This window comes from Mixophyes fleayi, chromosome 7 (assembly GCF_038048845.1).
Source record: "Mixophyes fleayi isolate aMixFle1 chromosome 7, aMixFle1.hap1, whole genome shotgun sequence".
In the NCBI taxonomy this organism is placed as follows: Eukaryota; Metazoa; Chordata; class Amphibia; order Anura; family Limnodynastidae; genus Mixophyes; species Mixophyes fleayi.
This window is the reverse complement of record NC_134408.1, coordinates 28,947,776-28,969,390: the sequence shown is the minus strand read 5'-3', so window position 1 is coordinate 28,969,390 and position 21,615 is coordinate 28,947,776. Positions and strand designations below refer to the sequence as shown.

The 21,615-nt window shown below is 40.7% G+C and overlaps 1 protein-coding gene across 4 annotated transcripts in view; it reads right to left on the bottom strand.

Moving 5' to 3' along the window:
* TTYH3 (tweety family member 3) overlaps positions 1 to 21,362 on the bottom strand; it is a 92,244-nt gene extending 70,882 nt beyond the window's left edge. For 2 of the 4 annotated variants that reach the window (XM_075179540.1, XM_075179541.1), the window contains exon 1: positions 20,955 to 21,362. In XM_075179540.1, coding sequence (XP_075035641.1) covers positions 20,955 to 21,080 — 126 coding nt within the window. In that variant the 5' untranslated portion in view covers positions 21,081 to 21,362. The remainder of the gene's footprint in view (positions 1 to 20,954) is intronic. The other 2 variants (XM_075179538.1, XM_075179539.1) reach the window with 1 other exon arrangement.
* Between the last annotated feature and the right edge of the window lie 253 nt (positions 21,363 to 21,615).

Genomic DNA, 21,615 nt, shown 5'->3' with positions numbered 1-21,615 from the left:
TTTCTCCCCTAAGTGAATCCCATAATGCAACATGCTCGTCTTTACACCAAGATAATTTGTCTTTATTTAGTTTTCTCACTTTTTTCCAGGTTTCTTGAGATCATCTCCATTTCAGAGACTGTTTTACTTCTGTGGTAAGGTAAAGTTGACTGTTCAGATCACATTTTATTTCCATTCTAAAAGCAGATTTTGAAACTGGCATGTGCGGTATGCCCACCTTCCTACAGTGTGTGCCCAAATCCCGGTGGCCCAGCCTGTATAGATATTTTAAATGGTCTTCCTGAGGATACCAGCCTACCACCTTGGATCCTCCAGGGGACTGAACGCAGGTCCTGCCACTTGTCCATCTTGTACCCAGAACAGCTGCTATCCTTTCCGTCAAGAGAAGCCCTTCAAAAGAAAAAGAATGGATCCACAAGCCCAAAAACACTATAAGGAGAAGAGGAGTTAGTCTTGCGTGCATCCAGGGAAAGCTTCTTTCCTGCTTGGCCTCCAGCAAGTACGAAAATTAGCCCTATTGTATCTGCTGCGATAGAGAGATATAATGTAATGGAGAAAGTCATTTATATGTTCCTCATCATTGCTAGTACACTACCAGAAGTATGCATAGATCATTGCCATGTTCTGCCTCTGTATCCCTTAGTAGACCATTTTAAGTAAAATGCAAATTATTAGGAAAACAATGGAGATGAGAGTCCAACACCTTGTGAGAGTATCATCATCCAATGGGTGAACACGGTTATAAAAACCAAATGCAACATTACAGTATACATGTTTTCCCCTCAGGGTTCACAGTCAATAATGTGGTCCTTATTCTAAGTCTGTTCCCAGAAGTCACCTCAATTCATTATTTAGAAGTCCAACTAAAAGGGCAACAACAGTCTTGTCAAAGGCTCTTCACGTCACATTTTAATTTATGCATGGAGTTACTTTTCATTCAGTCAGCAAGAACTCAAAAGAAAAAGATCACTCTGTGGTTTCCTAAACTATCCGGCTTTTCATGTATCACTGGGGAATTACACCCCCACATAACCTGAAGATGAATAAGCTGCAAGCCAACAGTGAGCTCAACCTACGGACTAGCAAATAATCAACTAAACATATTTGGTAATTGCAAACTTTAAGGATCTGTAGGGCCCTTCAGGATTAAAAAAAAAAAAAAGAAAAAAAAAAAAGTTTAAAAAGATTAAAGACCTTTGCTAAACACTAATGTAAGTTATTCAAAATGAACAGGACATGAAGACTGGGTCTATAACAAGCGAAAGAGTTAACATTAAGCAAATGGTCATAGATAAACAAAACCTCTTCAATACAAAAATGTAAAAATACTTTATTATATTACATCTAACTGAGCGTTGCTATGCATGTCATTAGGAAATCATTGGTTCTGATGTTCCTTGTAATGTACATACAATAGTACTTTTAAAATAACTATCTCAAAACACTGAGCAGATACATCTATTTTGATTTGGTTATTGGCTTGTCACGTTTGAACAAACCTTCCTCTCGTCGCATCCAGCACATCACCCTGCTAATCCCTACATCTGCAACCTCACCTCCAAATACTCGCCTTCACAACCTCTTAGATGTACCTCTGACCTGTGTCTCACCTCATCTCTGACAATCACCTCTCATTACAGTCTACCAGACTTCTCCGTTGCTGTTACCACTTATGGAATTCTCAACCACGCCAAATCAACGCACCCACACCTCATTTTTATGAGCCTACCCTACTGCACCATGTAAACACCACTCAACTGTTCCAATCTCCATCCTGATCCTCTCTTGCTTCTCTTTTCTAAGCTGTGCCCTTTACCCAGACTAACCTCTCACCTTGTTATCACATATGCATTTTGTATACCATGTATTCTTCCGTTTTATGTATGCTCCGTTTACCCTAGTGTGTAAAACAATGAACAACAACAACAACTGAGGTGTACTCATCTAGGGGATATATGTTGTCATTTAGTGATCTGAATGAAGTAGCATATAAAGTATCGGAGAGGCATTAACTCTTTTAAATCCACCATTAATTACAATGGAGGAGAACCATATTTATTCATTAATTCTGTTTTTCTAATTAAAAAAACAAACAAAAAAAATCACAGGAATAATATAACTAAAGCATTCCCCGAAATAAACTCTGAAAAACAAAAAACGAAAAAAAAAACATTAACTGGTACAAATGTGTGACCGCTTGTAAGCACGTGTGGGTCAGTGAAAGTTAGTACATGTTTGTATAGTGAGTCACTGTTTGCCTGTGTCCTTGTGTCATACTTTACACCCCTGTCAGCAAACAGTGATTATCTGGAGATCATGGGTTACATGAAATACCCACATGATGTGCAGTTTCTTTCTAGAAACTTGGCACAGTAACTACTTCCTATTATTATGTCAGGCTAGAGCTGGCATCATGTCATTCTACCGGCTTTGCTTATATAGAGAAGGCTGCAGCTAGATACTCTTTCTTCTAATTCATATTTTGGTTAGTGAGCTCTTAAGTCTAGATGACTCTTGCAAATTCATTTGCAACACACATAAAAAAAACATTTATGCTATAATAAAAAAAAAAAAAAAAAAAAAAAAGCACAATCCAAATCTTCTACAGTCTCACGAGCAAGACAGCATCACCACTGCAGTTGTCTGGGAACACGTTGACATATTCACAGTCAATGCACTGGAATCCCACCAGCTCACTAAAAGGCCTGCTCCAAAGCTGGCAGCGGGGCACAGGAACTTGGCCCAGGAAAGCTGCCGCTCTGTGAAAACATGATGTATTTTCTTCCAATGATTTCACAACCACAAAGAATGATTGTTAAAGGTTCACCATCAGGAAATTAAAATACCCATATACATGAAATACAGAAAACTACAATAAAAAAAACTGCATGTTTTGTCAAGAAAGAAAATTAAATAATTGAAAATCCTTAATATGTTACTAGTGTTCATTTAAAGAGGAAGTAAATGGGCGTTTGTGTGTGCATTTTTAAGATTCCTCAGAGTGTAGTCCAATGCTACCCCTCCCCCATTCTAGGTATGTAACACATTGCAATGGAGACGTCCAAAATGAATTCATTATCAAAAGTACAAGTAGTGTAGCTATAGGGTTACCATGTAGTTTTGCTCATTAATCATCAATCAAGGACTATTATAAACTTTAGACATAGTGCTTCCATAGGCCCAGGGTACAAAGCAGCAATGGGTGCCCTTTATATTGCCACACTTCTCACTGCTTCTTACCTGAGCAGATGGGAAGAAGTGGGGGCAACATCTTCTGCTCCCTGCACTCTGGGAGAGCAGTGCTGGGCAGTGATATCATAGCCCACAGCCACTCTTCCAGCTCATCACTGGCATAGAGGAGCTGCCAGGTGATTCCCCTCCATGCCAACAGCCAGTGTGGTGTCACAGGGACAATGGTTGGCAGCGCTGGCCCTGTTTAACTCCTTACATGTGCACAAAAAACAAATTTAAAAGGAGGGAATGTGATAACATTTTGGTGCATTGTAATAAATATATACACGCATAAAAATAGGTATTTGTGTATTACAAGATGAAGGTCAATAGGGGTCCACTCAAAATGACAGGTAAGCTACTATATTTGACTCGATAATGATTGATGTCAATGAGCACTTTACCTGTTTGTCTTCTCAATTATACAAAGGTTTAAAAGAATTTAGTGGCAAAAGTATGGGCTCTTCTATCTAAAATATTCAGAATTGGGGGCTCGTGAATAATGTATCTTCCATAACTGATCAGGCTGTTTACAACGTAATAAAACATTTAAAAAACAAACCAAAAAACGCCCCTGTCGCAGGAGCAGCAATCCCACCCTCATTACCTTGTGTAGCAGCGCAAGAAGGTTGGGATATATATGATCATTTCTATGTAACATGACCACAGAGCAACATCACCATTTGTTTATATAGCGCCACTAATTCCTCAGCGCTGTACAGAGAACTCACTCACATCAGTCCCTGCCCCATTGGGGCTTACAGTCTAAATTTCCCAACACACACACACGCACAGACTAGGGTCAATTTGATAGCAGCCAATTAACCTACCAGTATGTTTTTGAAGTGTGGGAGGAAACCGGAGAACCCGAAGGAAACCCACGCAAACACGGGGAGAACATACAAACTCCACACAGATAAGGCCATGGTTGGGAATTGAACTCATGACCCCAGTGCTGTGAGGCAGAAGTGCTAACCACTGATCCACCGTGGTGCCCCAACATAGATTACTTTTGACTATTTCTGATTTTCAGAACTTGTAAGACACGAGTGGGGAAATTTACTAAGTAATCATTTTTTTTTTAGAACTTTTTTCACCGATTTTCAGTTCCAAACTGCTGTACTTAGTATCCAGCGCTTTAAAGGGTGAGAACTCAAACCGCGGACGATGTGTGGCGGCTTACAAACTATTCATTTTATTTATTGAACTTTTGGGTTTTTTAAACTGTATTGTTCAGTACAGTAAATCCTTGGTAAATCACACGGGCATATAGCATCCTGTATATAGAGGATCAGATGACTGTAGATTTTATCATATTTGTAGATGAACGCGTGTTAATTACAGCACAATTTAGTAGACATGTTATTGTGATCATCCCCAACACAAAGACCATTGTACATTCACTGACAATGCCAGATTACCAAAACCCACGGTAGCAAACAGGATTGATGCCCGTGATTTGAGCGTTCTCGCCTCTCAAGCACCTCTTTTTCCGGTTGCCATGTGTAAACCTTCATATTGTACTAAGGAATAAATCAAATGTACGTGCCTTAAGTCTGTAAGTGCAATAAAAATCTAGTGAAACCACAAAATCAACACCACACGGTCTGATGGATTGTAATTTGCAAACAAAAAGGTCAAACATTCAGTAGGAATCGCCTGCATATATAGAGGAATGAAATGTCAAACATTTACCCAGAGTGGGACAGCGAGAGATACACACATCAAGCTTCATTTACCAATAAGTTGTAGGGTCTATAGAACATGAACAACAGTGTATGACAAGTGATACACACAAAACTGGCTAAAGCATCCTAGTAACTTAATTAGCTGCTATTAAATTGACCTTAGTCGCTCTCTGAGTCTGGGTGTGTGTATGTTAGGGAACTTAGACTGTAAGCTCCAATGGGGCAGGGACTGATGTGAGTTCTCTGTACAGCGCTACAGAATTAGTGGCGCTATATAAATAGCTGCCGGACATTATTCTTACTGCTAGATAGGAACAAACTGCACATTACCTGGTAACACATACATCTATTATGCATTGGTCAAGAGACACTGAAAATGCAGAACAAGTGAAAGCCCCCCCCGCACCCTCCCATTCCCCAGAAATGCAGGCATAATTCTTGCTGGAAGATAAGAGCAAGGATGTGGGTGCATGCTAACACCCCCTTACTGTATATGTTCTGTTACCTTGAGGCATGACAAGTGAGTCATACAGGATGACATTATAAACATCAGGCCCTTGGGGCAGATGGCATCATATCAGCCTGGATTTTAGTTTTAAAAAAAAAAAAAAGGGGGGGGGGGAATTATTATCCATGGCTACTGGCAAATGCAACATATATTTATAGATTAATAAACTATATAAACGTCTTTTGCACCACTATCCCCAACCTCACTACCCTACCCGTTCTTTCACCCTCGTCCTCCTTATTAAAAAATATATTCATCTTAATCTCTATTCTTTAACCTCAAATGGAAAAAACATAAACAAACCGAAAATGAAACATATCTTTTAGCCAGGCACAATAATGTATTGGTCTTACAGTACATACAGTACTAGAAATGAAAGTAAACAGTATTAAGCAATCAGCAAAGATGTAACAAAACATGCTTCATGCTACACAAATATAAAATGGATGAAAACTGCACAAAGCAGCTTACAATAAAGTCCACTTTAATCATTAAAACTATAAGTACAGAGCTTAGCCTTTATTTTACTATAAATGTTCAAAGGAAGGTATACGGCAGAGAACCACATAGCTAAGTGTTGTTAACCATTTGTGGCCTATGCAAACATAGTTCAGAAATAAATAAAAAGCAAAAATTGGATACACAATGAAGATAAATGAAAAAGTGCATATATCTTCAATTGGCTTATGGCATTGCACACGTTTTACAGAAATGCACCCATTTGTTACATGCAAGTGCACGGCTATGTGGGCCAAGACTGCAACAATCAGCACATTTCAATGGATCAGAAAGGTGCTCGTTCTGCCAATTGTGCACCTAAAGTGGAAAAACAAGGTTTAAATTTTGCAGGAATACTTCCATAGAAAAGTCAGGGTTTTCCACCAAGCAAAAATACTGGACAACCCAAGCTGGTCCTTACAGCTATATAAAGAACAAGTATTGCACCTTCCCGTTGCACTTTGTGGGTAAGCATATTTCTAAGGGACATTTAGCTCAATATAGTGCAAACACAAAAGTGAGATATGCAACAAACACAATCCGGTGTCCCCTCATGCTTGTGACTAATTTAAGACATAACTAAAAAGTTTAAAATGAACGAAGAGGTAGCAGTTCTCTCATTGGTGTGACCTTTAACCCTTTCCACTATGTATCTGCAGACTACAGTGCAGGCTCAAACTGTATACAGTTCTCAAAGAATTCTGAGTGCCCTGTGGTGATCAGATTATAGTAATCCTATATACATCTATTTATTACACACATACAAAACATAATGACCATCTTGTTGACGCCATTATATATTTAGCTTAGATTTTAAATTGTATGGCCAGCAGACAGGAATGATAATCAATCACGTTCATTATACCACCTGTAAATGTTTATCTGCTAAATGGGAAACCATAAACACAAACTCAATTATGCAATCAATACACTTGCTGCACTTGTCTCGCACATGATCTCCTGGTTCTAGCTCACGTTTTTTCAAGACAAGATTTGTCCTAATCATTAAATAATTAAGTTTTCTAAGTTGAACAAAGCTGCTCAATACCATAATCATGGATAAGGTATTAATGGGATGAAGGACAAGACAATAAATAAAGTACGTGATTAACGGACCTTTCATTTCATTCTTCTAATAGTATTGTAAGGACACAGGAGCCGGTGCACTTCACAGTACTGAATAATGATGCTGCCCACAGTGTGTACGGCATCCTACATCTAAGCTCACGGCAAGTACACAACAATTTCATGCATCTTCAGAATACAAGAAAAATTATCTATAGGTTAAAGTGGACCAGTCACCTATACACATGCTGAGGCTGAACCAAAATTTAGCCTAACTATTGACTACAAATGAGTGACATTACTTATGCATACAGCACAAAACGTCTCACTGAAGTCACAGATTCCAATTGAATTGATAGGCCGGGTTCTAATGAATATAGGTTCAGTCCACAAAATAGCTGCATACACCAGCGGTTCCCAAACTCTTTTCAGTTCGGGACACCCTTCGAGTCTCCATAATTATTTCAAGGCACCCGTCCAAAATAAATTACTGAAACAGTCCTGTTTTATAAGTAGTTGGGTCAAAATAACGTAATAAGTATTTAAGTCAGGACAGAAATACTTAGTAAGTTGTTTGCAAAAATAATATACATAAATCCAAGGGAAAAGAATATTTTTTATATATTTTTATCCAATTATATTTACAGCTAATATTAAGAAGAATAAGATCAAACAAGATAAAACAACATGTACAAAAATCCGCACACTCTGCGCCCTCCTTCATCCGCACACTCTGCGCCCCCCTTCATCCGCACACTCTGCGCCCTCCTACACAACAATAAACAAGTAAAACCAAGAATCCAATAGCTCCAAAACACAGCCAGTACAGTGATGTTGGAGGATGAGAAATGGTAAAGAGACAGGAGGGAAGAGGGCCTTGTCTGAAAGAGCTTACATACTAAAGGGGGTGCAGACAGACGCAGTGACAATGGGGAGTCAGAGGAGGGGATCACACTCTGCGCCCTCCTTCATCCGCACACTCTGCGCCCTCCTTCATCCGCACACTCTGCGCCCTCCTTCATCCGCACACTCTGCGCCCTCCTTCATCCGCACACTCTGCGCCCTCCTTCATCCGCACACTCTGCGCCCTCCTTCATCCGCACACTCTGCGCCCTCCTTCATCCGCACACTCTGCGCCCTCCTTCATCCGCACACTCTGCGCCCTCCTTCATCCGCACACTCTGCGCCCTCCTTCAGCCGCACACTCTGCGCCCTCCTTCAGCCGCACACTCTGCGCCCTCCTTCAGCCGCACACTCTGCGCCCCTTCAGCCGCACACTCTGCGCCCTCCTTCATTCTTTTGCCCCTCCATTGTTGTTTCCTAGTATTTGTGTGCTAGATGAAAAACAGCCAGTAGTTAACTTATGTGCAAAATAAACTAATTTGCACCCTTTGCAATGTAACATGGTACACAACAATAAACAAGTAAAACCAAGAATCCAATAGCTCCAAAACACAGCCAGTACAGTGATGTTGGAGGATGAGAAATGGTAAAGAGGCAGGAGGGAAGAGGGCCTTGTCTGAAAGAGCTTACATACTAAAGGGGGTGCAGACAGACGCAGTGACAATGGGGAGTCAGAGGAGGGGATCACACGGAAGAGGAACGTGTACAATGACAGGGAAAGAGCTCAAGCATAGAGATGGTTAGGTGTAAGGTTGGTAGGCTGCAAGGAACAGAGGAGTTTAAGTGCCCATTTGACGGAGCACTACCTCACCATTTGGTGGACATAAGGCATTCCAGCCAGGGGATCAACCATCCGCTTGTGGAAGCCATAAAGTTGGCCCCAAACACAATAAATCCACTCGCACAGGATAATATATGATCTTATGTCTGAGTATTGTTTTTCCACCACATTAACACAAGTGTAGACCAAATTCAGAACCATTCAGGGTAAATCAATAGTTTGCGATTCTACACACCACAATACCATAATGCAGACCAGGTCAATATTAATTTGGAACTGGAACCAAGTACAACAATCATTTGTCAAACAACTGATTTTACTTGCATCAATATAATTGTTTCATAATGTGACCGACAAATGTGGACGTATGAGCAACATTATAAACCATTTTAAGACCATACTTTATTATTAATGTATATCTGCCAAAAGTCATGATTTCTGGTAAACAAAACCGTGTGGTCAATTGGAAAATTAGCCGACCAGGCAAGATTATGATGTACGAGGGCGTGGGCCAAAACGTCTCAGTAGCCGCAATCTGGTGTGTTGGCAATTATGGTATTGGACATTTAATGTCCTCACACTAAAACAATTGACAGGCAATTAGATTAAAGATAACTGTCCAGGATGTGACCTCATACTTTATTTCCCTAAATGTACATGTTCCACTTCGTTTTATGTGCAGGCTATAAGTAACCTCAGTATAGTTACAAGATTGTCACCTGGGTAACAGATTCCCCTACACAAAATAGTTTTTCTCATGATGCAATCATATTCAATAAGATCTTAAGCTGTGTGAGACCCACAATAGCTATTTTTTTTTTAAAGAAATCGGATTATCCAGGTTGAAAATTTCAACTAAACAGGACTCCAAACAATTGTATGGTTATAAGTGTGGGCAGATTGAACAATTACAGGCTTAATATATCAAGAGCTATTCCCCTTTCATAAATAAAGGCCTCAGTCTCTTCTGTGTGTACAAGTCAATCCATTAACAGATATTTCAGGTAAATAGGATGTTCACTTTTGGTCAATCCTTTTTCAAAAAACAATAAATACAAAAAACCCATAAAGCAAATGTAGGGTTCTCTCCCCCCCCCCCCCCCCCTCCTCTCCTAACACACTGGGAACCCATCACTTTGCTGCTCTCTGCATTGGTGTCTGTCCAAAGCAGACAATATTGTCTTATGGGAGCACTTCCATAGAGCTGCTGTAGCACAATTTGCTGTACAGAATTGTTGCGTACCTTTAGACTGAAGGGAAACAATGGTCTAACCCAGTGGACCCCAAACTTTCTAAGTTCAACGCACCCTTAGGGTCGCCATAATTAGGCACCCCTAAACCAAAATAATTACCAAGTAGTCCCCTGTCTTGCTTTACCACTGACTGGCTGTAGCACCCCAGGCACAATTTGGGAACCGCTGGTCTAACCACAGAACGGTGAGCTCTGCAAGTATATTTTTTAACACCATCACAGGATGTAACAAAACACATTCATCACAAAATAAAAGTTTAGTGTTAATATATTTGGTCAACCAATTTATACTACTCTATTATATTATGATAACTACTTTGTGCACGCGTGACAGAGAACCAACAAATCTGGCAGATCAAACTGCTGTCTTCTAGAGACTCATTTCCAAACGCCTGACTCTTTCAGATGCTAAAAGTATATTAAAAAGAATGGTGAATATTGGTTTACTACAAAAAGGTGGGAATGCACTGCGTTATCCACAACCCATTCATTAGTGAACGTCACACATGGGGACACACGGTTCTCTGGCAGGAATGAGATAAATGAAGAGTCAGGAGAGAGATGACACAACGGTCATGATCAGTACTACAGAGAAAAATAGTGACAGGTCACCTTCGTGATCTTTTATCGGCCTGGTTTTAAATCACAGCAACTCTAAAAGAATCAAATAAACCCACTAATACCATATTGATTTTGCTGGAAAGAGAAATGTTCAGTTCAGACCAGTTGAAAGGGGGGGGGCAATGAATTACAGGAGCTTGAGCATAGCTGCTGAATTCCAGTAGTGGATGTTGACCTAATACAAAAACGGAATTCTAACCTAAAATTGAAGGCATACATTGCACACTATATAAATAGAACACTAGTTGTGGAAAATAGCTACAGCATTAACATCACCCCTGGTTACAGTTCTGAGTATTGCAAGTATATGCTCCTCGAAATTGCAAAGGGTACTCGAACCCCCACCACCCGCCCCACTTTCTCTGCCATTTTGAACGAAACCAGATTTACAGTATTGGTTTCCAGCTGGTGGAAATGAGCCAAATTGCAATCATGTGTCTCTGAGATTTACAAAACATTCCCAATCTCCACTGTAAACAATGAGGCAAAACAGGAAAACGGCACTGAGCAGCACAGACCAAACAATGGGTGTCTGGACAGTCAGTATTGTGACAATACTGTGCCATGGAGCTCTACAAGGATTTTTGGTTATTGGGTTTTAAAAAGTAAAGATTTATATAGTGATTTATCTTTAGGAGATTGCAAATCACCATGTAACTTAGAAAAAAACAAAAACAAAACCCTGAGGATATTTGTTGATAATCGGCCTTTGACAAATGTCCCACTAGGTCATTAAATAAAATATTACAAAACGTCACAAATGGTAAACATGAATTCTAAAGAGAAAGCAAAGGGCATTTATACATCATCTATGTGTTTCCACCATGCTCTCTCTCTGCAACAAGAGGACACGATAAGAGGGAGGTGCTTCTCTAACGGAGCGGACAGAGTGATCCACATCTTTATAAGCTAGTTCTGATGAAGTGCACAATACGGATTAGTGGTTTAACACACAGGGGCAGGGCCAGTAAAGTCTCAGCAGCTCAAATGACTGAAGTCATTTGTTTTTCCACCAGTATCAGATCCCATTAGAACACTGGCCATCTGTAACTTCGTTTGGGTGGTATGCTTCAACAGAGCTGCAGTGGAATGCCAGGTTTAAACTAAACATAGTATTTTACCTTCACTGGTCATGATTGAAAATTACAATTTCAAGGATTAGTGGTCCTGGGCTTTTACACAGAATGGATGCTGCAATTTTGCCCGCTGAACCAATCATTATCTAGGGGAATGCAGCCAATGAAACCAATAAGGCACAATCAAAGACTCCTTGATACATCGGCATGGGGATAATTGGTAAAACACAAATAGTGATGCACATTTTAGAGAATGCTTTTTAATAAACTTAAAAAAAAAACAAACTACTTTCCTGGTGAAGGATGCTTGGTAAAGCCTAGGGAGCATATTACAATTTTTACTGATTGAAGAGAATACCACTGACCGATCACGGTCTATGAACGGTGCTCAATTTTAGCTGGAATGAGCAAACAAAACGGTTTCCCTCATTCGTGTCAGCATACATAATTATATCAATCAATAAGGTGCAGAGTGCCAAATAACCTATATCAATATATTCTACAGAATAAACTAAGAGAAAATAAATATTAGTTATAAATAGAGTATAATTACTTTAAGACTGGAACCAATCTATATCTTTTAAACATTGACGGACTATAGGCAGCCAAGTGAGCCTTGACCTGCGGCCTACAACTCTGTCTAGATTTAAACTCCCGCTCTTACTGCTAATAGTGAAGCTCAGCATTCCATTCGGAGCAGCCACTTCTGCATCATGTGCCCGCACAACACAGGACATCTAAGCCAGATCTGGGGGAAGGAGTGCTGTCAACACTTTGCTCCGCGGAAGAGACAGCAATCCCTGAACACTTACTGACAAGGTAAATTATCGGCCCTTTTGAAGGATAGAGGGACGCGCATGTGGCCCTTGATATGAATCAGCTTGCCAACTATTTCTATTCGCTCTCAATAATCAGGCCGTTATGTCTGCTGCTTCTTTTCCTGCCCTTTCACACATATCCCTTGTCATTAGGCCAGTAAAATTCCTAGAACAAGAATATTTGTAAACATTAATTCTTTAGCATTTACATTAGATAAATACAAAAATAAAAATATACGGTTATAGTTTTTTCACCCCGTGTAACAAGGCAACGTTAATGGTAAATCACATTGTTGTGTAGCTGCAGCATTACCCTCCTATCTGCTATCTTAGTCTCCCAATAGCGCCTTTTAATAGTCTTCCATACAGGAAATCTTATGTACTAATCTTCCACCAGTCACAGCCTTACATCAAACATTTTTAGCTTTGACAACTTCCTGAAACTTTTGCAAATAAACAAACTGCGAGTGTTACAAAGACTTCTGTTATGGGGCACAGCTTGCGTCTTCTGCTTGGTGAAAAGCAATAGTCAATAAAGTACAAACAGATCCAATATGAAAAAGGTGCCTCTTATAAAACAGTCATAAAGATATATGTAAAGTTCTTAGCAAAACATGCAGGATATTTGGCACAGTACTTAGAATGAAAAGCTGTGAGTCATCGTTCTAAACCATTGTAGATGCCTCTAAACTGCATAAACCCATTAAATGTATATAGTTTAGTGTCTCTAACAAATACCCTTTGTTAAAGAGGCAGCACGGTGGCAAAGTGGTTAGCACTTCTGCCTCTCAGTACTGGGGTCATGAGTTCGATTCCCCATCATGGACTTATCTGTGTGGAGTTTGTATGTTCTCCCCGTATTTGCGTGGGTTTCCTCCGGGTGCTCCGGTTTCCTCCCACACTCCAAAAACATACTGGTAGGTTGACCTTAATCTCTCTTGATATGTGTGTTAGGGAATTTAGACTGTAAGCTCTAATGGGGCAGGGACTGATGTGGGCGAGTTCTCTGTACAGCGCTGCGGAATTAGTGGCGCTATATAAATAAATGATAATGATGAAATACCAGACCCTTTTGTTACAGATATAAGACAGAAATGACCTCAGCAGCTATATCGAGCAACAGACCCAATATTGCAGCATGTGACCCAAGACAAAAACGATAAAATGATCAAATAATTATTGGGCATGTTCAAACTGCAGACCACACTAACAGACCCCAATGATAACAGGAGAGATCTGGTTCAATTTAGACCATCTACAAGTGAATAGAAATAGGAAGCAGCAACTCCAGATATTTGCAAGGTTATTAGTCCAAAAACACAAGCAACATTTCACTCACAACCGAATAGGACATTTGTCAAGTAATAATAATAATTAGTAAACACCTGGTTAAATGAGGGACATCAAGCATACAGAAAGCAAACAGGTGTGGCTCATGCACTAATTAGACAAACATCTTCTCAGCATGGTGGGGGTCATGCATAAAAGGCCTGGTTGCCTATAATTATGGCTAGCGTGTCTAAGAGTGGCGATTGTTGGGATAAGGTTCTCAGGAGCTTCACAACAGCTTGACTTACTAATGTTTCACAAGCAATGGTTTCTAAGGCGATATCAGGGAGGAACTTCTAGGGGTGAACATCAAAGGGCCACAGCAGTTGGAACACATACATAAGAATCGTGATATCTGTGCATTCATTCAAAGTACAAGGCAAAACAGGTAAGCAGCTACGGATGGGATTCAGTTAGAAAAAATAAATAAAAATAAATTGTGGACAACCCCTTTAAAGACTAACGCAGGGTTTCCCAAACCCAGTCCTCAGGGCTCCCTAACAGTGCAGGTTTTCCATATCTCCTTGCTGGAGCACAGGTGTATTCATTACTGACTGACACATTGTAACAGAGCCACAGGTGGTCCTAATTAGGTCACATGTGATCCAGAAAACCTGCACTGTTAGGAAGCCCCGAGGACTGGGTTTGGGGGAGAGAGGGAGAGATATTTTACATGTGTAAATCAAATGTACACTGGAAAATAGTTGTTCTTATGTACTAGGAGCATAGGTGTTTTTTCTTAACATTGCATTCTGTAAGCATTATTCAGAACGCTACTTATTCCATTTCTGTGTTTTCTCCCATTGGAAAGTATGTAAAACACATCTCACAATGCAAATAGAGTGCATTTACAATGCGTTTTTACTAAAAGGTCAGTGGATAAGTACCCTACAGATACAAACATCATCAACATTTATTTATATAGCGCCAGCAAATTCCGTAGCGCTTTCCAAATGAACATTACCCTAAGCATAAATACAATAATGTGAACTAGAGGGCTTTATTCTACTTCACTTTCCCACAGACTCCCCCCCCCCCACCCCCCTCCAACATCCAATTACATCACACACGGTAGACTAGGAGACATTACACATACCACAGTCCAGAGAGGAATGTAAGCAAGGACACAACTATGAGTCACTGGCTTCCCAGCCCCAGGATACTAAACGCATTACTGCACTTACATGCATCTATATTTTATATCACAAAAATATAGAAGGAGGATGAATGGGGCTGTGCTTTGGCAGGGTACGAGAGTTAATAATGCACAGCCAGCATTTCTATTACACGAGGATGATTGCGAAAAATCCATTTAAAATATTTTGCTGATTTAAAGTATAAAGCAAACCGAATCTACAGATAAATAAATCTGCATTGAAAAATAAACACAGTACAATGCATTGAGGTCTGAAGTAGTACACAATATAAATACAGCTTATATTGCAAATACCAGTAACTGACTTTTAACCAGTCTCCTTCTACATTGATAGAACACAAGCTCTTACATGAACATCATATGCTAGACACATACACAGCAACTGGCAGACACATTGGCATTTGAATACATTTTCCCACATCTGTTGTCAAGAAACCTGACCGCTAATGGTCACCTTGCATTGGGAGCCTATGTAGGCGGCCAGTGACAAACCACCGTGGTGCGCAGCTGACCACATTCTCAATCTGACAGTGATTTGAGCAAAGAAATCGGATTTATTTTTTTCACATTGTTGGCTCTCACACTTAAGGGATGTTGGGCATCTGTCAAAATGGACCAAACTGGCTGTGATCGCATAAGAAGATTATCTAGAAATAAATATCTAGTGATTGATTTACAGAAACCAAACAATAAAAAATAAAATAAAACTATATTGATTTACGGCATACTTGCCAACTCTCCCGGAATGTCCGGGAGACCCCCGAAATTCGTTTAAGTCTCACGGACTCCCGGGAGAGCTGGCAAATCTCCCGCATCCCGGTACTGGCATCCCAAAATGACGCAATTTGGGGTGAATCGTGTGGTTTTGGCCCCGCCCCAAAACAGCATTTCCACCGGGGGGGGGGGGGGGGGGGGGGGGGGGGGCAAAATGCCGCACCCCACCCGCACTGCCATCACGCCCCTCTTCCAGAAAGAGCTGCGAGAATGTAGGCAAGTATGATTTACGGTAGTTAAATATTCCAATAAGCAAGGCTTTAATTTTTTTCAAGAAAATGATTACTATGCTTCCTTTATATAATACAAACATATTTTGTGGCGCAGTACAATAACCTCTACTTTTAAATGGGGTTTATCTCCACTTTATTTCTCTATAAAAGTAAACACATATATCAACTATTCTCCGGTCGTTAGTCTCTACATATTTGCATTAGTACTGCATTCACCAATGTAAAGTAGAACAGTCAGATTAGCCTGAATGGAACAAGACCAATGACCACTGAAAATGGTAGAATCAATTAGTCAAGAGATCTCTTGAATATCATGTATCATACCTTTCTTTTATTCAGCAATAGGTTCTACACAAAGATAGAATAAGGTTTAAATGGATTTGCTACCTGTACGAGTTTATTTATTTATTTTCTACAATATCTTTTGCATCACTTTTATCTACCTAGCTGTCTTCAGAACAGCAACCAGACAGCATGTTGTGTGGTATCCTAAGGCAATGGAAAACAACTTTGCCTGATAATATGAAAACATTACTGAAAAGCACTGAAGAAATCTAGAAAGATATATACATTTAGCAAATTTTGCAGGAAAGCATGCTTAAGCCATAGGCAGTAGTTACACAGTGGTCCATAGGGCTACGTGGCTGATGTTTGTACTTTAAGTTCTCTCCACGAGGACTTGGGTCTCCTCCGCATATGAGCCATAAGACACATTGGTAGGCTAATTGGCTTCAGACTGACTATCCCTGGCGTACATATGTGCGCTGATGGTAGGGAAATTAGACTGTAAGCTCCATTGGGACAGGAACAGATTGCTTAAACAAGAACTTCTCACTATACAGACCAATTGGAAATCACATATTAAACCTATTGTAGGTTCGCTCGTCTCCAGACATAAGCCACAACATATAAACATGGCTAAAATGTATATATGTATGTATATATCATTTTTTTATACGTATTGGTTGCTTAAATACAGGGCATAATCTACAGCCATCGACATGCAGAAATGAAAGTGCTGGACATGCCACATAAATGGTTTGTTTACATGGCACAAAGTAATTAAGGAATCTGACAATGATATTTCTTAACAAGTTAGAAATATACATTTTTTATTTTATTTTTAAAAGTGACTAATAACAATGTTACATAATGTGCAGGTTACATATAAACTCACATTAAACAAAATAATACAAACATATGAAAACTTTATGAAATTTGTTCTTTCACATCTTTTCAAGCACAAACACACAGAGCATGTCCCCAAAGAGAAACGGAACCCAGTTTCCTAGGTAACAGTGTCATGAACAAATACCCCATCTGGGAGGCAATTCTGTAACTACACCTTTATGTTGTGATCTGGACTCCTCACTGACATGGGGGGGGAATTCAATTGGCCGCGCTACGCCAGCGCACTAATACCATTATTATGGTAATAGTGCGCTTAAATACAGTTATTACGGTAGTTTCAATGTCGAATTTTTGCTCGCAGAAAAAGGCTGGGTTAAATTTACTGTAATAATGGTAATAGGTTTAGCGCGGCGATACTCTGGAGGGAGCCCTTCTGCTCCACGGGAGGTTTCTGTCCTCCCTAAGCTCGCCTTAGGACACCTGTGTTACGGTTTGAAAATTCCTCCCAAAGTACGTGCTAAACCTATTACCGTTATTATGGTAAATTTAACCCAGCTATCTGCTTGCAGCTCAGGGAACTGAGAGCAAAAAGCCGGCATTTAAACTACCGTAATACAACCTGGGTAAGTGCCAAAGAGCCAATCTATGAATGATTTGACCACAATCTGGAGCTTTAATATCAAAACTGAAATCTGTGGCCAGCAACAACTAATCACAAACCAACCTTAGGCATCCAATGTGGGAGCTTCAGATCAATTATTACCTGGCTGCCCAATTTGAAGCACGCATAGTGCTATATTTAGAGTCGATGTGGCTGCTTAAATACCAAAAATAATAACAATAAAAAAATAAAAAAAGTTAAAACCAGTTCTATGCTGCTCCCTGAAAAGTAGAGCATATGCCTAGATTGCCTATCATGACCAATACAATCCTGTATGACATATGTCGTTCCTCTATGCCTGCTTACAAGATGAAATGTAACTGCTGCTTGTGAGCATCTTGGTAATGAGAAGCAGAAGACTGTCACCGCCGTTTCCTATCATGAGCTAAAAGGGTTCAACACACAGGCACTGATCACTCAAATTGAGTTTTTAATAGATTCTAAGGTTCAGCAGTTCTCCAAGCATGACCTTACCAAGACAAATCAGTGACAACCTCATGTAAATGCCAACACAATGCTTTACCCTGAAATCTCATCTGCAAGATCTCGATAAGCATATGAGATACCCAGTTGCAAAATTACGGTTCCTTTAAAAAACCACTTATGCTGGTCACACACAGGCAAGTAAGGTCAATCAGTTGGTTGGGGTTATTTTATTATTAAATAGTCTAGCTTTTGCAGAGAATATTGCAGTCCAATCCTGATAGATCCGATCCAGTTGGATCCCAATTGATCCATGAGGGTAGAGTGTGGGGCTTAAATAAAAAAAAATGTAAATTCTGGTCATTCTTCACTGCCACAGTTATGAGGTCATCAGCCAACTTGGGAGATGAAAGCATAGGGTCTGATTCATTAGGAAAAGTAAAGCAAAAAAATGAGTAACTTTGAAACTTGGCAAAACCACGATACAATGCAACGGGTGCAGATTAATTTGTTATTTTGCACCTAAGAAAAATACTGGCTGTTTTTTAATGTAGCATTCAAATACTTGATAGCTTGATTTTTCCTATGACATTTAAGGTTGATCTAGGACATGCCCTACACCAATTATAAATCTGTCCCCACATTTTAAATTTACCTCCCCCTCCAATACAACATGGTTTCGCCAGGGTGCAAAAGTTACTCTTTTTTTTTTGCTTTACTTTTCTTAATGAATCAGGCCCATAGTGGCCAAATGCAGACTGCTATCTGGCAAGACAGCTGTATCTATGAAATTTGGCTACCCAAGATAGGGTCAGACGACTGATTTCCATGGCATGTAGCCAGATTAATAGGCAACTTGCTTTATTTAAGGGGTCATCCAGACAAGAGTTTTATCTCCACTTCAAACAATTATTTCTAGTGATAACTTTCGTGCCATGTGTATTATTGTCGTCCATCTGGGAGCAAATGTATCAAGCTGAGAGTTTTCCGGTGGGTTTGAACAGTGGAGATGTTTCCTATAGCAACCAATCAGAATCTAGCTATCATTTTATAGAATGTACTACATAAATGATAGCTACAATCTGATTGGTTTTTCAAACCTGCTGGAAAATTCTCAGCTTGATACATTTACCCCCCTGGTCAGTATATACAGGAAAGAGCGCTCAATCTCTACGCTGCACTATTCTCTTACTATTGTTTTTCTTCGGTCTTGCTTTCAGTTTTTGAAAGCACTTGTCTGTCAGAGAACTAAAATTAACACCAATTACACAAATAAAAATACAGTGCATGAAATTTTTAGGATCTTTAGTAGAACTAAATACATTTGAGATGAAGGAGTGATGACGGGGAAGGTATTTTTCCCCTGTGCCCTTGTCAGTAACCCTACTGAAAATCTGTCCCACATTTAGCTAAAAGAGAAAACAATAGGTTTACAGGGACATAGAAGGCAAAGTTCTATACAACAAACATTAACGCCCGTCACTGTAGACACACATTTGTAAATGTTACACAAATCTGTTTCACACTGGATTAATTTTTTAATTAAGGTCAAATTAAGATTTTCTAATGCTTTAACGGTATGTTGCCCAGCTACTTATAAACATATGCAGAGATGAAGATTATTGCTACAACTGTTATATAGGCCTCTGGCAGCTCAGACCTTTCACAATCTCACCCCCCAGCCCCTTTTACATATCCTGCAGTTGATCTATCCCTGTTTTCAAACAAAATCTAACCAAGAAAACAGATGTGGTAAAGGGAACAGGAGACGCACACTTAACCCCTCAACCACTAGGCCTAAATCAGATCCTTCTAACAAAAATTGATGTCTCGGAGAAGCATACCACTGAATGTTATATTTACATATAGTCCTTGCCAAACACAGGACATACTTTAATGCCACCAAAATTAAAAAGAATGCCCAGTTTTTCTATAGCAGACTGCATACAGTCGCAGCAAATTAACAACAGTTTGAAAAACTTATATAAATAGGTTTGCTACAGAAAATGAAACTTCAAAATAAAGTACCATTTTATGATGGGAGAATAGACACAATGTACCTCAGATGTAGCATAGTTACAATGTCGGCCATTTTTAGAAGAACCCACAATTATTAAACTGACAACGTTTGCCCTTTAGTAGAATCGTGCAACAGAATATTATCTATACAAACACAAAATAAATGTAGAAGAGATGGGTACCATTAATAGATTTAAAAATTGACTGTCCTTTAGAGCAAAGGATACTTAAAAAGTGGTGTAACAACGTCACATTTAAGCAGACATTAATAATAATGCTGGAAACTATTATGTAATGTGTTGCAGGCTGAAGTCCCTGCCAGATGGTCGAATGTGGATGTTTGGTGTTAAATTCAAGACAACAATTATTTTAGACCCCAAGTGAATCCCAATACCAGGGACAGGTGCTGCTAAATTCACCCCCTACCTTGGGGGGGGGGGGGGGTTCAGCCTTTATTTACACTGTCATCCTATGAGGGAGTTGCTCCTATTGTATCCTAATTTGACATGATCTCATCTAATACAAACACAGGAGGATGTAATGTGGAGCACAGGCTGAAATAAAAGGCCAGAGCTCAATGCATTTTTTGTCACAGATACAGATTTAGCATTTGCAGATGGTTAAATAAGGCATCATATGAATATCTATAATAAATAAAATAAAGGTCAGCACTAAACACACTGACAATGTACAGAAAAGCCAGAGGACCCTGCAGGGGCTGCAGACCCCCATTAATAAGATGGCGACAAGGACACCCCCCCCCCTGTCACCCTCACAGGTGTCTCACCTGCTGGTAGTCGCTGTCCTCAGGCTTGAAGTCACCATTGAGCGTCTCCCACTTCAGGTTGAGGTGGGGGAGTCGGTGTAAGAGGTTCACCCACCACGGCGGGGTGTAGCTGATAGCGGCTGCCATGTTTGTCAGCTCTCGGCCTGCCGGTCATGGGGCACCGGGTGATGCCCGGAGATCGGTGGCGCCGCCGCCTCAGGCTCGCTGCAGCCGGTCCATTCTCCAGACCGAGCCCCCGGGGGCGATTGTACCGCCGGCTTCACTGGCTCATCCTCAGCCCACGGCACTAACCGGGGAGCCCCCTTCCTAAATCACTGCCGCCAGCTCCCCCCCAAACCTGTGCGCCCCCGGCCAATGCTCCCCAGCTCCGGCTCTTTGTTCCCTGAGACTCGATCTGCTCCAGACTCCCCCCCCCGATCCCGGGGTATGGCCGGCCCTCTCCCCGCCCTCCCGGTCTGTGAGCCGCCCAGGCCGGCCCTCTCCCCGCCCTGCCTCCTCCAGGCCGGCCCTCTCCCCCGCCTTCCCGGTCTGTGAGCCGCCCAGGCCGGCCCTCTCCCCCGCCTTCCCGGTCTTTGAGCCGCCCAGGCCGGCCCTCTCCCCCGCCCTCCCGGGCTGTGAGCCGTACCTCTCCCCGCCCTGCCTCCTCCAGGCCGGCCCTCTC